General features: G+C 42.5%; 2 protein-coding genes across 2 annotated transcripts in view; one reads left to right on the plus strand and one right to left on the minus strand.

The window, feature by feature from the left end:
* Positions 1-6396, minus strand: part of Polr1a (RNA polymerase I subunit A) — a 62044-nt gene extending 55648 nt beyond the window's left edge. The window contains exons 1-3 of the mRNA XM_075983840.1: positions 6222-6396; positions 1709-1913; positions 465-614 (exon numbers count right to left, since the gene is read on the minus strand). Of these exons, the coding sequence (XP_075839955.1) occupies positions 465-614; positions 1709-1913; positions 6222-6298 (432 nt within the window). The 5' untranslated portion in view covers positions 6299-6396. The remainder of the gene's footprint in view (positions 1-464; positions 615-1708; positions 1914-6221) is intronic.
* Positions 6397-6695: 299 nt separating this feature from the next.
* Ptcd3 (pentatricopeptide repeat domain 3) overlaps positions 6696-17272 on the plus strand; it is a 33543-nt gene continuing 22966 nt past the window's right edge. The window contains exons 1-6 of the mRNA XM_075983841.1: positions 6696-6824; positions 10228-10280; positions 10382-10418; positions 14495-14540; positions 16419-16487; positions 16992-17096. Of these exons, the coding sequence (XP_075839956.1) occupies positions 6721-6824; positions 10228-10280; positions 10382-10418; positions 14495-14540; positions 16419-16487; positions 16992-17096 (414 nt within the window). The 5' untranslated portion in view covers positions 6696-6720. The remainder of the gene's footprint in view (positions 6825-10227; positions 10281-10381; positions 10419-14494; positions 14541-16418; positions 16488-16991; positions 17097-17272) is intronic.

The following is a 17272-nucleotide window of genomic DNA, read 5'->3' on the forward strand; positions in this document are numbered from 1 at the left end:
ATTCATACATATAAAATAAAAATATCCAAAAAATTTAAAGAGAGAAGTTCCTTAGCTCATTTTTTTAAAGATTGAATCAATGCAGGTACCCAAACTCTATAGGACAATATGAGAAAGGAAATTTACAGGTCAATCCAACTCAAGATTAGATGTAAAAATCCTAAGCTAAATACTAGGAAGCCAAATCTACAACACATTACAAAGCAATTTATATCACGGGGCATGGCGACACAGGTCTTTAATTCCAGTACCCAGGAGGCAGAGGAAGGAGATCTCTATGAATTCGAGGCCAGTCTACATAGCAAGTTCCAGGACAGCTGGGGCTATATTCAGAGAAACCCTGCCTCAAATGATTAAAAAAAAAAAAATACAAGGGTCAAACATTCTGAAGACTATTGGGGTGGCAATTAAGGACAACATACAAACAAGCATCTCTTGATGTCCTGGTTTCCATACCAACCTACCCTGCTCAGAATTCCTTCAAGCTCATAGACCGCTTGTAGAGCTCCAACTTCCAGGACTCGAAGCTGGCAGACCAATAGGTGAATGGCAGCCCGAGGACAAGTCAGCATGTGGCAACTTAAACAGGAACCTCGGAGCAGAAGGTAGAGTTTCTAAAGAGTGGGGACAAAAAGAAGCAAGACATTATAAGGAGACAGAGAACTCATGATGATTTCCATTGTACAAGCGATTTTCTTCACATAGTCTGTCTCCTGAAGAATTCCACTTCTGCCTCTGCTATAGTCTTTTAGACCTATAAATAAACTAGACAAACATTCCCAAATATCTTTTGATTTCATTTTAAACCATTCAAATTTGAAATTAATATAGAATGAATTCATGGTCTGAGAAAAGGAATTCTTTTAGTTTTATACCAACTACTTAACTAAGACAATAGCCTTTCTTTAATCTGCTTAACTCCCGGGGGCTAGGTTCCTTGAAATAAAACCTAAACAGACCCAAGTGACAGTCTAGACAGGAGCTTCATTGTGATGTTATTGGTCTTCCTTTGGGGGCTTTGCTTCTCCTGCCAAGAAACCGCACTTGGCAGACCTAGCTGAAAAGCCAATGGTCTTGAGAGCACCAGAAATCCCTATATTACTAGGGAGGTGACTGCCACCCAGCTTTCTGAAGGACACAGAGGCCTTGAAATGAAAGGGCATAAATCAGGATTAGACCCTGAGTCTTGGATAGGTGGATGTGTGGCTCCCTAAACATTTCCCTCTTGCATGAACAGAAACTTGCTATGGCTTTCCTCAACTGGAATCAAACTGAAGTTCTCCATGTAAGTCTGTAGCATAAGCTGAAGTTACACGGCATCCCTAATCTGAGAATCTAAAACCCTGAACTCCTTGAGCCCTGACATACAAGAAAACAAATTCAACATATGACTTCATGGATTAAGGGTTTAGTAAAAATGTAGGAACATCAGGAATACAATCTCCTTTAGGCTATGTATATGAGGTATGTATAATTATGAGTGAATTCATGTTTATATATGGTTCCATCCTATAATATCACCATAATGTAGACTGCAAATATTCTAAAACCTGAAATTCAAACCATTTTTGGTCTCAAGCATTTTGGACAATAGATACTCAAGGAACTTGTACTTGGTCCCTCAAGGTTTTTTCTTTCTAAAGAAAGAGGAACAAAGGACGGTCCTCACAACACCAGCACCCCCAAGACCAACAAGCCCTGCACGTACATCGAAGAGGAGAGGGTTGTACACGGTGAGCGGGAGCTCAATGTGGCCCAGGTGTCCTGAGCAGTTGTTGAAGTCCTGCACGCAGGTAGAGCACACTTCTTTGGAATCTGCCGGACCCAAAGCCAAATCATACAGGCCATTTGCTGAAGGGTTTCCTAGGCTGTCCACATAGCGAGGATTTGTAATGGATTTAACACTTAATTTCCTGAGGAGATGAAAAAAAGAACCAAGGAAAGCTCAGGTTATTAGCTTCTCTGATGTTGAAGTGAGAGAGGTGGCTTATAAACCAGACCTGACTGGAAAGTTCAAATTCTTCAATGAAGGGATTGCCATATAACAGAATAACAAATTCAAGAAAATTCAACACAAATAAAATCATAAAAAAACAACTTCCTTTATGCAAAATTTCATCCCTTTGCTTAATGGAATCTTGTAACTGTCAAATAACTAGTCTTGTACCCACTAACAGCATGTTACTGTGCCACATTTGACAGCAAGTGTGCAGCCTGTGTGTGCTCTACTCAATTGTATTTGGGTGTCCACACAACAATGAAACAGCTGGAAAGTATCCTTCTTAAATGTCATATAAACGTACTTTACAAGGCCTAGTTTGCCTTTTGCGGATCTTTGTGAGTTCGAGACAGCCTGGTCTACAGAGCTAGTTCCAGGACAGGCTCCAAAGCCACAGAGAAACCCTGTCTCGAAAAACCAAAAATAAAATAAAATAAAATAAAATAAAATAAAAATTTATCTAGTTTTAGACAATCGAGGGGAGCCAGACTAACCCAAAGTTTTCTTAGAGGCCCTGATGAAAGGATAAAGAAAACTTCAGTTCTGTGTCCTTGTCCAGAAGGGGACTTGGTAAGGCCAGTCTAGAGGAGGAGCCAGTGCCTCTAAAGGAGTCAGGGTTGCAGCTTCTGAGGAACCAACTCTTCCTCCTGGGCTGCAGCTATCAGTCCTAAGGCAGTGGTGTCTGAAGTTTCCTGTGTTCTCTTTGCCAACACTGTCTGACTTAGCTCTCTGCAGACCTTGGCGGACTTCCTCCCTATAAACAGTATATAAGATGCTGTACTTCCTAATAAGTTTGGTTGGCATAAGACATAGCTTGTGCAAGACCTCCTGACATCAGCTTTTCTCTTCTCTTATGTTTCCATCCCTTGGCACCTCCCCATCAGGACCCTGTCACTGAAGAACGACCTGCTGGTCCGGGTCAGACAACAAATGTTAAGAACAGATACCACCCCTATCTTGCACTCTAGAGGGAACAACAACAGCAACCAGAGTCAGTGAGCTGTACGGTCAGGAGAACTGATGGTGGTCCATAGGAATGAAGCCGCACAGATCTGAAAGACTCTCATGGTCCAAGCCACTGTAAGAACCAAGAATAGATGGAGACAGCTCTCCTGCTTGGCTCTCCTTTCTGTGGTTACTTTTCTACTGGTAAACCAATGTCAGCACTTTATCTAACTCACTGCTGTATAGGTGGTCTCTTCCTCCAGCATGGAGGCAGCTGGCAACCTTGAACTCAGTAATACTGAAAAAAATTACTTAGTTGTTCTGTTTTACAATCCTAATTTTTGAAACTGCAATAAAATATGCATAAAACATACCGTGTTAACCAATTTTAGGGTGCAGTTAAGTGGTATTAACACAGCACGCTGTGCCATCATCAGCACTACCCACCTCTAGAACCTTATTTCCCTGTCCCTAACTCCTGGCAACCATCCCTGTACTTTCTATCTCAATTAATCTGACTGTTCCAGCACCTATTAATAAATGGAATCAGTCAGTACCTACCTTCTCATGACTGGATTATTTTGTTAAGCACTTCACAGTTATAGATAAAATATATCAGAACTTCTTTCCTTTTTAGGGATGAGTCAATAATAGTGCACACTGTGTCAACAGTGCACGCTGTCAACAGTGCACGTTGTCAACAGTGCACGCTGTGTCAACAGTGCACGCTGTCAACAGTGCACGTTGTCAACAGTGCACGCTGTGTCAACAGTGCACGCTGTCAACAGTGCATGCTGTCAACAGTGCACGCTGTGTCAACAGTGCACACTGTGTCAACAGTGCATGCTGTCAACAGTGCATGCTGTCAACAGTGCACGCTGTCAACAGTGCACGTTGTCAACAGTGCACGCTGTCAACAGTGCATGCTGTCAACAGTGCATGCTGTCAACAGTGCACGCTGTGTCAACAGTGCACGCTGTCAACAGTGCACGTTGTCAACAGTGCACGCTGTCAACAGTGCATGCTGTCAACAGTGCATGCTGTGTCAACAGTGCACGCTGTCAACAGTGCATGCTGTCAACAGTGCACGCTGTGTCAACAGTGCACGCTGTCAACAGTGCATGCTGTGTCAACAGTGCACGCTGTCAACAGTGCACGCTGTCAACAGTGCACGCTGTGTCAACAGTGCATGCTGTCAACAGTGCACGCTGTGTCAACAGTGCACGCTGTCAACAGTGCATGCTGTGTCAACAGTGCATGCTGTCAACAGTGCACGCTGTCAACAGTGCACGCTGTGTCAACAGTGCATGCTGTCAACAGTGCACGCTGTCAACAGTGCATGCTGTCAACAGTGCACGCTGTGTCAATAGTGCATGCTGTCAACAGTGCACGCTGTGTCAACAGTGCATGCTGTCAACAGTGCATGCTGTCAACAGTGCACGCTGTGTCAACAGTGCATGCTGTCAACAGTGCATGCTGTCAACAGTGCATGCTGTGTCAATAGTGCACGCTGTGTCAACAGTGCATGCTGTCAACAGTGCATGCTGTCAACAGTGCATGCTGTGTCAATAGTGCATGCTGTCAACAGTGCACGCTGTGTCAACAGTGCATGCTGTGTCAACAGTGCATGCTGTCAACAGTGCATGCTGTCAACAGTGCATGCTGTGTCAATAGTGCATGCTGTCAACAGTGCATGCTGTGTCAACAGTGCATGCTGTCAACAGTGCATGCTGTCAACAGTGCATGCTGTCAACAGTGCACGCTGTGTCAATAGTGCATGCTGCATCTCACCTCATCAACTCACCCACTGACAGACATTTGGGCTAGTTCTACTTTCTGGCAATAGCAAATACAGCTGCTCTGAAGGTGTGTGCACAAAGCCAAGAGAATTCCTAGATCTGACATCAATGCCATTTTAACTTGATGAACAAGTTATTTGATTTTCACAATGTCAGCACCATCTTCATCAACACCTGTATTTTCTAGGTGTGTGTGTGTGTGTATTTGCTCTTTTGAGGACACAATGACGGTGCTGAGGTGGCGCCTCACTGTGCTTCTGATCCACACTGATTTTAGGATGCTGAGCATCTTCTCATATCCATCTGTGAATATTCTGTAGCACTATGTATATTCAAGTCCTTTACTGCCTGTGGTGTTCAGGAACAGCAAGAAGGCCAAGGTAACTGCAGTAAAAGTTAAGTTCGGAGACCAGAACGACCCTTCAATGTTATTAAGGGCACGGTAATAATTTGGAAGAGGATGAAAAGCTACCAGCTCCTAATAATAAAATGGAGCATTAATTATTTAATGCCAGAGCCAAAAGTCAGCATCAAGGAAGTCCTTGTAGACCCATGAGACTCAACTCAACCCCTCTGGGGAGGGGGTGTCACATTGAGATATCCCGCATATCAGATAATTACATTACCATTTATAACAGTAGCAGAGTAAAAACTTTATGGTTGGAGGTCACTACAACATGAGGAACAGTAGTAAATGGTTGCAGCTAGGAAGGTTGAGAACCACTGTTGTGGTTACACTAAGCATCTTTCCCCAAGGGTAAACTCCTAGGGAGGTTTGAAGAGTAATAGGATGCCGACAATTTGCACTTTAGAATAATGTTGACAGCTGTGTGGAAGACTGACAGGACTAGACATATATGAGGGTGGAAATGGAAGAAAAAGACGAGCAGAGAATGACAAAAGAACTGACCCAAGGCAGTGGCGATAGAGATAAAAGGAGGGTAAAGTCAAGTTAGATATGTAGGTAACTGACAGCGAAAGACTAGTAAATGAGATGTCAGAGTGGGGTCTAGAATGACATAATTTTGTATTAAACCTGGCACGCCACTATGGAAAGGTAGGTCCTTTCAGTTTGTGGAAGAGAGGGAGCACGCTGCGTTTCGAGTGCAGATGTGAGTATGTTATCGTGACCAAAATGAGGATTAAAGAAGAGTTCATAAAGTAGAACAAGGCCTTAATCTGAGATTTAAAGGTTCATCTCGCTTGTACAAGAAGAGACTAATTAGGTAATTAACAAGCGCGTGGTGGACGTGAGAGCATACACGACGTAACACTAGTTCGTTAACGAAGAAGATGAACAGAATAAAATGCAGCAAGACAGGACAACCCCAGTCCCAGCTCATTCCTTCCGAGTACCCGCGAACAGGCGCCAGCCATACAGACCCAGAGACAGGCTCAGCGCGAGGCCTTCTGGGAACCGTAGTTCCCGGCGCCGACGGCCACAACCAGGGGCTAAGCGCATCCCATTAACTCCTTACTTGAGCTCCTCGGCCGAATACATCCCGAACGAAATGCCCTGAAGCCGCCTCCATGGCGTGTGCTTGGAGGCCAGCATCTTCCCAGTCAGTTTTGATATCCGTCTGCCAGAGAGAAGTTCCCGCAAGCTCCGGCGAAACCCTCTCACGTTCACTAGCGCGGAGCCACCATGTGTTTTCCACTGCGCTTGCGTACAGGAAGCGCTGCTTAGCGTATTGGCTTGGACGAGCTCACTTTTGCTGTCGGGGTGGGTGGGAGTGGAAGAAAATAGTCTAAGACCCTCTTTCCGTTTAAAAGCAAAATTACAACTGAGACTTCAGAAGAAATGTTTCAAGTAAATATATTTAAGGTGAATGATGTGCATTGAGCCTTCCTTTGGTATCCTTGCCAAACAGGACCTTGTAACCACCCATCCCGAGTTGAGACGTTCCACGGCCGCCCCGCCCCTCGCGACCTTGTAGGCGGACGGCGTTCCCAACGTGCTCTGCGCACAGTCTGAAGATGGCGGCGGCCCTGTCTGCTCGCTGCCTACGTTTCCGTAGCGGTCCTGCCTTGCTGCAGACCGCTCGCGGCCCAGGTGTGTGTGAAGCGAAGCTCGGCTGCAGGTAAGAAAGACCCTGGGTTAATTTCATCTTGAATTTCTCCGAGAGTTGTAGAACTAGGTGGTTTGCAATGGTGTTTGCACGCTGGAGGCCGCGCGCCCCCAAGGGTAGCACGAGGTAGCTGTGGTTTGAGATAAGTTTCGAACAGCGTGTTTTCTTTCGGGAGGTTTCTGTTATTGGGTTTTAATACTCTATAAAGTTGAAGTTGCCCTTTAAAACAGGGCCATGTTTGCGTGAAGTTTCCGTTTCCGTGAGTGCTTCTACAAGCCCTTTTACAAGTTTCTTTAAACTGCCTCTCATATTCATTTTAACTGTGCCTAAAGGAAAGGGCGAAGTAACAGATTTTCCCCCCAAAAAAAGGGCAGGCTGTTATCGCCACTGCGGATCGAATGTTAGAGAATGTTATGAGCCAAGACAGTTAGGCTTTAGTAAAAGCAAAAAAGGTCTCAAAACGCCAGACCCCACTCTTTGGATCTCATGTTAGCTACGTCTGGGTAATTTAATTTTACACCCTTCGAACAGTGGCCTGGTGAAAGTGTGAGGCATTTAGGTGTAGTAAAAACTTGAAACCCAATTTAACTTATTTTTGGATATGGATTCCAAGGCCTCATGCATGCTAATTACCCCACTCTGCTGCTGAATTAAAACTACCAACCAACCCAAGAAAAACTTAATTTTTATTTTATTGATATTTATTGAGCTCTACATTTTTCTGTGCTCCCCTCCCTGTCTCCGCCCCCTTCAACCCTCCCCCAAGGTCCCCATTCTTCCAGTTTACTCGGGAGATCTTGTCTTTTTCTACTTTCTACTTCCCATGTAGATTAGATCTATGTAAGTCTCTCTTAGTGTCCCCATTGTTGTCTGGGATTGTGGTTTGTAGGCTGGCTTTCTTTGCTTTATATTTAAAAACCACCTATGAGTGAGTACATGTGATAATTGCCTTTCTGGGTCTGGGTTACCTCACTCAAAATGATGTTTTCTATCTCCATCCATTTTCCTGCAAAATTCAAGTTGTCATTATTTTTTTTTCTGCTGTGTAGTACTCCATTGTGTAAATGTACCACATTTTCCTTTTCCATTCTTTGGTTGAGGGGCATTTAGTTTGTTTCCAGGTTCTGGCTATGACAAACAAAGCTGCTATGAACATAGTTGAGCACATGTCCTTGTGGCATGATTGAGCATTTTTTGGATATATACCCAAAAGTGGTATTCCTGGGTCTTGAGGAAGGTTGTTTCCTAATTCTCTGAGAAATCGCCACACTGACATCCAAAGGGGTTGTACCAGCTTGCATTCCCATCAGCAGTGCAGAAGTGTTCCCTTTTCCCCACAACCTTTCCAGCATAAGTTGTCATCAGTGTTTTTGATCTTGGCCATTCTTACAGGTGCAAGATGGAATCTCAGTTGTTTTGATTTGCATTTCTCTGATGACTAAGGATGTTGAACATTTCCTTAAGTGTCTTTCGGCCATTTTAGATTCCTTTGTTGAGAGTTGTCTGTTTAGGTCTGTACTCCATTTTTTTTTATTGGATTATGTGATCTTTTGGTGTCCAATTTCTTGAACTCTTTGTTTATTTTGGAGATCAGACCTCTGTCTGATGTGGGGTTGGTGAAGATCTTTTCCCATTCTGTAGGCTGTCGTTTTGTCTTGTTGACCATGTCCTTTGCTTTACAGAAGCTTTTCAGTTTCAGGAGATCCCATTTTATTGTTTCTCTTAGTGTCTGTGCTGCTGGGGTTATATTTAGGAAGTGGTTCCCTGTGCCAATGCGTTCAAGTGTACTTTCTCTTCTATAAGATTCAGTGTGGCTGGCTTTATGTTGAGGTCTTTGATCCATTTGAACTTGAGTTTTGTGCATGGCGATAGATATGGGTCTATTTTCATTTTCCTACATGTTGATATCCAGTACCAGCACCACTTGTTAAATAAGCTTTCTTTTTTCCATTTGATATTTTTTACTTCTTTATCAAAGATCAGGTGTTCGAAGATGTGTGGGTTGATATCTGGGTCTTCTATTCGGTTCCGTTGGTGGTTCTTATGCCAATACCAAGAAAAACTTTTATATTCAGTGTCTGTCTTTTCTTCAGTTGGATGACAATAAGCACCTTTTCCCTAAGTGAATTCTAACTAGTAATAATTGTCTGAAAGAATGCTAGGGAATGAATGAAATGTAACTTACAGTAGACATTTTGTACCTACTTCATCTCAATTTGAGAACACCAGCTTTACCATTTTGCAGACTGGTCACCCCCACCCCCACCCTCCCCCGTGCCTGTTTTCTTTGCCTGGTGGCTACTTGTTCAACATAAGATGATGCTCTCTTCATGTTGTCATTGGCTAACAAATGGCTTGAAAGAGTTGATCCACTCCTAAAACGCCCCTGTCACAGAAGTGTCGCTTTCAAATGTTGCCTGAAGGACAGGGAGATGGCCCAGTGGGTAGAGATGCCTGTCGTCCAAGCCTCCATTATACTTTCATGTTGAGTTGGAAGAGAACCAACTCCACAGAGCTGTACTCTGGCTGCGTGTGCCATGGTACATACAATCACACAAAAATAATGAATGCTTAAGTAAAATGATACCTTAGACCAGGTAGGTATCAGAGGATGATGTGGTTTCCTCTGTGATCACATATAAAATTTCTGATGAGGAATTCTGATGTCCTTTAGGAATGGAAGAGACAAGATATTATTAATTTCATTATTTTTGTTGATTTTATTTTAGGGTAAGTGTATTGTTACCAGTGAATAAGATAAGCACTGACTATCCTGGAACTTGTTCCGTAGACCAGGCTGGCAATAGGGTAATATTTCTATACCAGGCAAAAACAAAAACAAAACTTTGGTGGCCTCTGAGAATGTAGCAGCCTTGTGTTGTTGATACGGTTTTGGTAGTTAAAAGTGATATACTGTAAGGCCATGGGTGATCGTAGCTTCGTTCTGATTTCTTTGAATGAAGTGGGCATTTACTGTCTGGGTTCTGTCTGTTAAAAGCAACGGCTCACTGAATTGATCCTTGTCCTATGTTTTCCAGGTTAATTTCTGTATATTTCAAACCAGCTGTTCAGATGTTCCAGTGCCATTCAGTTTCAGTTCTAACCTTGTTTATTTTGTGATGAGATTAAATGCCCAAAACATTTTGGCTGAGACTGTAGCTTAGTTGGTGTTCCAGAGCTTGGCTTAGCATGGGTGAGGCTCACCTTCGACCCCTAACATCACAAATGAGTCAGTCAGTCTTGATCTCCTGTTTCTTGCATTAAACTTGTGTTGGTCATGATGTGTGGTATGGAGTCTGGTCTGTTTGATCATGATGGTTAGAAAATGTATGCATGCAGGTGGAGATGAACTGAGAACACCATTAGTGAGCAGTATTAACATTAGAGGGTTTGTTTTGTTTTTATTTTAATGCAGATTTTATTCTGGAAGTGCATCCCTCCCTAAGGTTGAAGGAACAAATGTAACAGGTATTTTTTAAAATTATGGAAATAGTTTTTTATTTAAAAACAAAAAATACACAATTATATTTCTTTGTAGTTAGGAAGCTATTTTTATTTTTATCTTTAAGGAATTGAAGAAATAGTCATTCCAAAAAAGAAAACATGGTGAGTATTAATTTGCTATTCATTTAACCAGTGGTTGGGTGTTTACTGCAAATAAAACATAAGTTTTTTTTTCTTTTCTTTTCTTTTCTTTTTTTTTCGAGACAGGGTTTCTCTGTGGCTTTGGAGCCTGTCCAGGAACTAGCTCTGTAGACCAGGCTGGTCTCGAACTCACAGAGATCCGCCTGCCTCTGCCTCCCAAGTGCTGGGATTAAAGGCGTGCGCCACCATCGCCCAGCTCAGAGGTTAAGAGCATTGCCTGCTCTTTCAAAGGTCCGGAGTTCAATTCCCAGCAACCACATGGTGGCTCACAACTATCTGTAATGGGGTCTAGTGCCCTCTTCTGGCCTGCAGGCATACACACAGACAGAATATTGTATACATAACAAATAAAACATCAGTTTTAAGCAGTACCTAGAACATAGGGAAATATTTATATTAACTATTATTTTGAAGTTTTGTGATGTCATTTTTGTGTAAAACTACACATTTAGTTTAGAATTGAACTATTAGATATACTTTTGTATAATACTTTTAAATTTTAGTGGCTGTATTATATTTCATTATCTAAATATGACTAGATTCTTGTTTTAGTGGCCAAGAGCAAGAACAGTGAGTGGCTGGCCATGGTGCCACCTGCCTTTAATCCCAGCACTCAGGAGGCAGAGGCAGGGGGATTTCTGTGAGTTCAAGGACAACCTGGTCTACCCGGTGAGTTCATACAGTGAGGCCCTGTCTTTAGAAAAAAGGACTCAGAGCTAAGAGTAGAAACTTGTCTGTGAATAGAGCATCCAGTGTACAGCACTTTGCCAACATCTGTATGCAGAAAACTACAAGAGGTACAGCAGGAGGAATATTTGGAGTGTGTTACAATGTAATGGCCATCCGCTTGTATCTTATAGTCCTCTATGTATGTAAATTTACCCATATAGCTGGCAGGAATCCAGATAAATTGAGTGTTGTTTTGTGGTGGCATATGTTGTTAATTAATTAAATCCTGGCTTGGCTGCAAGGTAAAAGACGAAGGCGATTATGCGAGGAAAAGACACAGACACGCGACGGTCCCACGTGGGTGCACTTTAATGGGGGGAGGGGCAACAGGCAGGTACAGGTGTGTGAAACACTAGGAAAAACGAAAGAGGAAGCGGGGAGAAGAGAGGGGGGGGGGTCGTAGGACCCTCGCTTTTTAACGAGGAATACAAAGGCTTCTGGGAAATGTCCGTACCCAGGAGAATGCTGGGAACTGTAGTTCAGCAAAAGAACAACAGCATAAACCTGTAGTCCCAACACTCTGGAGGCAGAAGTTAAAGGATTGTCAAAGGTTCCAGGGCTATTTAGCAAGGTCTTGACTCAAAATACAAATTAAAAGTATTATTTACACCAATCAAGTTGCTTTTCATTTATTATTTATAGTTTAGCTATACTGAAACTAGGTCTGATCACTTCAGGGTTTTATTACAGATGCACTTTCCTATTGGTAGTTCTTGTGAGATTCAGGAAGGCAGATTGTTGTTGGCTGTGGTTGTAGGAGTCCAGGAAGGCCCTGGAAAATGTTAGGAAACGGGATAGGAGTTGGTTGATACAAAGTGCGGTCAGCAAATCAAGGCTCCTTTTTAAAAATTTAGTTTATAAGATTAGTTTTTGTTTCTTATATAGTGGGGGAAGGGCTAAAGAAAATAACATGCAAAAAAAAGAAAGAAAGCTGGGCAGTGGTGGCACACACTTTTAAATCCCAGCACTTTGGAGGCAGAGGTGGGTAAATCTCTGTGAGTTCGAGGCCAGCTGGTCTACAGCGTGAGTTCCAAGACAGCCAAGACTACAACATAAAACCCTGTCTTGAAAAACCAAAAAGGGGGAAAAAAGTAACATGAAAAATTGTGTCAAATTTTGTGTGAACGCAGCTTAGTTTGTTTACATGTTTCCTTTTATTGCGTGCTGACAGTTTGGACAGTAAACTTTTAGTCCCACCATATTAAACTATTTCTGGGGCTGCAGAGATGACTCAGCCATTAATGGTTAGACTCACAACCAAAATATTTACTCTATCCCCTTACCCTCACCCTGCAAAAGAAGAAAAAAGGAAGGAAAGAGAAATGGTGTGGGGTGTACTTTGAACCCTGATTTCTAAGTTGAACCAGTATTTTCAGACTACACATTCCTTCTGTCCTTTAAGGCAGTGTGTTCTGAGATCTCACCATGCCACAGAGAACTTGAATAAATTACAGTCATTGTAATATGACATTATGGAGGCAGTGTTCAGCAGGATAGTATGGATTATAAGAAGTATAATTTTCCGGCTCTTGAAACACAGAGGCAGGTGAACCTTAGTGAGTTCAAGGCCAGCCTGGTCTACAAAGCGAATTTCAGTATAGCCAGGACTGTTACACAGAGAAACCCTGTCTAGAAGAACTAAAAAGAAGAAGAAAGAAAAAGAATAATAAGCTCGGTAGCTGTGTACTTACTTGTCTTGAAATGGATGTATAGAGTAGGCCCCACGCCCATAATTAATGACCCCGATGAAGCTGAGGAAGGAGGAGCTTGCATTCGAGGACTACATAAAGTGACCCTGTCCCAACACAACCAAACAAAAACAGCCAACATAGCATATCCAGTGGCTGTTTTGTACAATAGAATTATTCAACTTCTTATGTCATAAAACTTAATGTTTCTTTCTCAGATGACTTACAATCTTAAAAATGTTCTCTTAATTTAGAATAACCCTTAGTTTTTTTTTAAAATCACAGTGATTCTTTTGGAAATGAAGCACCTAACTCTAACAATAGAGTAAACATAAGGGGCTGGAGAGATGGATCAGAGGATAAGAAGACGGTTCAGTTTTGTTTTCTTGAGACAGGGTTTCTCTAGCTTTGGAACCTGTCCTGGAACTCTCTCTGTATACCAGACTGCCCTCGAACTCTGCCTTGACAGTTCAGTTTCTAAAGTCAGATGGCCCATAACCTCCTGTAACTTTAGCTCCATGGGGGATCCAGTGCCTCAGGCTTCCACAGGCTCCTGCATTCATGAGCATATAACCACACAGACACATAGATACATAATTAACTAGATGGTGTCATCTGTCATTTATGCTGGTGAAGCTTTTCCAGTAGTTCAGCAACAGAGGTAAAGTGTGCTGCTGGCCTAAGGGTCTTTTGCCCTCCCTGAATAAAAAAGTAGGTAAGGAGTTTATTCAGTATGGCCAATTAGGAAGAGAGACAAAGATCCAGTGGGAACCTCCCCCTCCCACCCCAGTCACCAGTAAGGAAAGGGCTGGAGTTATAAATAGCTGGTCCAGGCTATGGCGTGGTCTCACATCATGTCCCACCATTGCCTACGCTTCAGTCTGACAAGTTAGAACTGCATGAGATCTATTTATGAGAGAAAATTCCTTTTTTGGCTAGCCCCAGACTTCAGCATTTTTCTTCTCCCAACATGAAGTTCTCTGGGGTACCCCGGGAGGGACAGAGGTGTGTGATATCCTCATTTTTCCTTGCCTATCACTCTTAGCATTAGATTTAGATAAAGAAGTGCCTCAGTCCTGTGGGATTCAGTAAGGATACAAGTGAGTCATTGCAGAGGCTTTGCTTTAGTTTCAGGTCAGAGTTCAGAGCCAGTACTTTGGCTAGTTAAAGGCAAAAATCTAGAGATCTTCTCTACGAATACATGAGGAAGTCACAAGATAGATTTATGAGGCAGGAGAGGGAATCACCAGCCCTGGGTAATGGTATTAGGGACAGGTCAGGATGCATATGAAGCAAGGGAAGGAAGCATGTGTGCCCATCAAAAGAACCAGTGCTGAGGGTCTGCCCTCACAGGGCTCTAAGCCCCATCCTCTAGCACTGATTATTGAGTTGGAGTTCAGCTCTGGAGCCAGGAGTCTCCAACCTTCCTCCTGCCTCTGCCTCCCTGTCCCTGAGATTAAGGATTTGCATACCTGCTTCTGTTCTGGTGGTTTTGAGAAGTAAGCCCTAGCTCTGGGTGAGGCCTTGTCTTGTGGCCAAGTCCTCTAAGAGTAGAGCGACTTGCTCGCTTTGTAAGTGTGAGTAGTCTTGGTAAAGACTGACTTGTGGTTCTTATTCTAGGGATAAAGTGGCTGTTCTTCAGGCACTTGCAACCACAGTGAACAGGGTAAGTAGGATTTTTTGGTTAGTAACACATTAAGTGTTACAGCTCTTTATTCAGAGTTAAACTATAGTGTATCTAGAAAATTTTTTTGCAATCTAACCCAATCCCTCCTTTTGGAAAATGGGTATACAGGTTTGTGAAGTGACCAGCCTAGGTCTGGTAGGATGTAATGCTCATGGAGTGTTTTTACAGCATACGATAATTGTTTGTTTTGAGAGACAGTCTTTCTGTAGTCCTTGCTGTACTGGAACTTGGTATGTCGAGCAGGCTGGACTCAAGATCACAGAGATCCTCCTCCTGCCTCTGCTTCCCAAGTGTTAGGGTTTTATTTATTATGTATACAGTGTTCTGTCTGCATGCTTGCCTGCGCGCCAGAAGAGGGCATCAGATCTCATTATAGATAGTTGTGAGCCGCCATGTGGTTGCTGGGAATTGAACTCTGGTCATTGCTCTTAACCTTTGAGCCATCTCTCCAGCCCCCAAATTTATTTATTTTTATTTTGTGAGCATTGGTGTTTTGCCTGCATGTATGTCTGTGTGAGGGTGTCAAATGCTCTGGAACTGGAGTTACAGCTACTTGTGAGCCACCCACCATGTGGGTGTTGGAAAATTGAACCTGGTCCTCTGCAAGAGCAGTCTGTTCTCTTAACCGCTGAACCGTCTCTCCAGCCCCAGAGTGTTAGGATTTTTAAGGGCTTGTACTGTCATGCCTATCAAAATTGCTATCAGTAATTTTTAAGTTACTGGAAAAGCTATTTGACATGCTTGTTTCTAAAAAGGAATGAAATAAAAATTAATTAATTAAAAAACAGACGCTTGTTTCTGAGGGATTTGGTAACCAAGCAGAGATGTCTGACTCTGGGACTTGGGTCCTTCCTGCTGGTGATAATACACTGGTCAAAATACAGATCTTATATCAGGTGCGGTGGTACATGCCTTTGATCCCAGAAATTAGGAGACAGGCTGGGTAGAGGGCTGGAGTTCTGTAGCTCCTGAGGCCTCCAAAAGGCACACACACACAGTTCTGAATAGCATTTCAGATGCTTATTTACAGACAAATGAACTGCTCAATCACTGTCCACCTGATTAATTGGGGCAGGGTCTCAATTTTACCAAGAGCTTGCTATAAAGGTTGGTTTAGCTAGACAGTATTCTGGGAATCCCTCGTCTCTGTGTTCTGAACACTAGAATTACAGGAGGACTAGCGCAACCATCCAGTACTTAGAAGTTCTGTGGTTCATACTTGCATGGCAGGTGCTGTATCTACATGGCCATTTCCCAGCCCCTGGAAGACAGTTTCTTTGTAGCATTGGCTGTCCTGGAACTTGCTCTTTAGACCAGGCTAGCCTCAAACTCAAAAGATGCACACCCGTCCCCCGTCTCCCACCAGTACTGCAATTAAAAGTGTTCGCCACTACCTAGTAAGAAGGAACTCTTCAGGGAATATACATATGGATGCATAGTGGCTGTGCTGTGAAGGAATCTTACTACAGGAAACTGTCAAGGGACTAGTTAATTCAGGGAGTCCTTAACTAACATTTAAAACTGTGATAGTCCTAACTGACAACAGACTGAACTAAGAAATAAGGCGGAGGATTAGCACAGTGCCTAAATGCTAATTAATTCTGTGAAGCTCTGGGTTCAATCCCTAGTACCAAGAGAAGAGAAAATCTCGTAGGATGGAGCCATGGGGATTTGTACTTGTTTTAAGTTGTACATAATTTGGGGAAAATCTTTTGACATATGTGTTTTCTTTCTATATATGCAGACATATGACCATACATATTCCTGCATATATGTTTCATATATTACAGAATTTGTGATCATCAATAAAGCTTAGAGAGTATAAATGAAAATCTAAAAAGCTGTGCATTTCCACAGGACCCCACAGCTGTACCTTATGTCTATCAAGATGACCCTTACCTCATCCCAACCTCTACTGTGGAGTCGGTGAGTGCTGTTATGAAACTTCTCAAATACTTTTAAGACCCTTACTAATTTGTGTAACAGTATGTAAATAGTTGAATTATTAAAATAAAATAAACCATGAAAAGCTTATACATGCTGACAAATGTTAGGCTCTGAATCTTTTATCAAAAAAGTATCTAAGTATTGTCTTTGAAGAAAGTTGTGCTTGTAATTTTTCTTTTATTAAGATCTTAACTAACACATAGCAAACCATTTGTGCGTGTATGTATGTGTGTGGGAGGTGGGTTGGTAGTGTAGGTTGCGCTGTATATAAAATGTGGCCTGAAATTGTCATACTCAGAAGTGAGCTATGTGGTGTACTGTAACTTGGCTTATAATTGGAACTTATTGTATTATTGCATTTTTTTTTCTTTTTTTTTTTTCTGGGGGGAAGGGAGTAATTTTGCTGAGGGTGGAGCTTTGCTTAAGTCTAAATTTTATGTAAGTGCTAATTTGTATTTAAATCTCTTCCCCTCTCCCATATAGCGTTCGTTTTTATTGGCAAAGAAGTCTGGGGAGAATGCAGCAAAGTTTATTATTAATTCACATCCCAAATATTTCCAAAAGGATGTAGCTGAGCCTCATATTCCGGTAAGGAGAAGTGATTGTGTGTTTTACATACTTAAATGAATGCAGATTAAATCACGCTTCCATAGCTGATTTAGCCATTTTAGTGCCCTGGATGCTGGAGTGAGAACATTTGCTAACCTTTTAAAATCCTTCTTGTGTGATTCCTAATGCTACTCCTGAGTCTTCTCTGTGACCGT

Source organism: Microtus pennsylvanicus, chromosome 8, assembly GCF_037038515.1.
Source record: "Microtus pennsylvanicus isolate mMicPen1 chromosome 8, mMicPen1.hap1, whole genome shotgun sequence".
Taxonomy (NCBI): Eukaryota; Metazoa; Chordata; class Mammalia; order Rodentia; family Cricetidae; genus Microtus; species Microtus pennsylvanicus.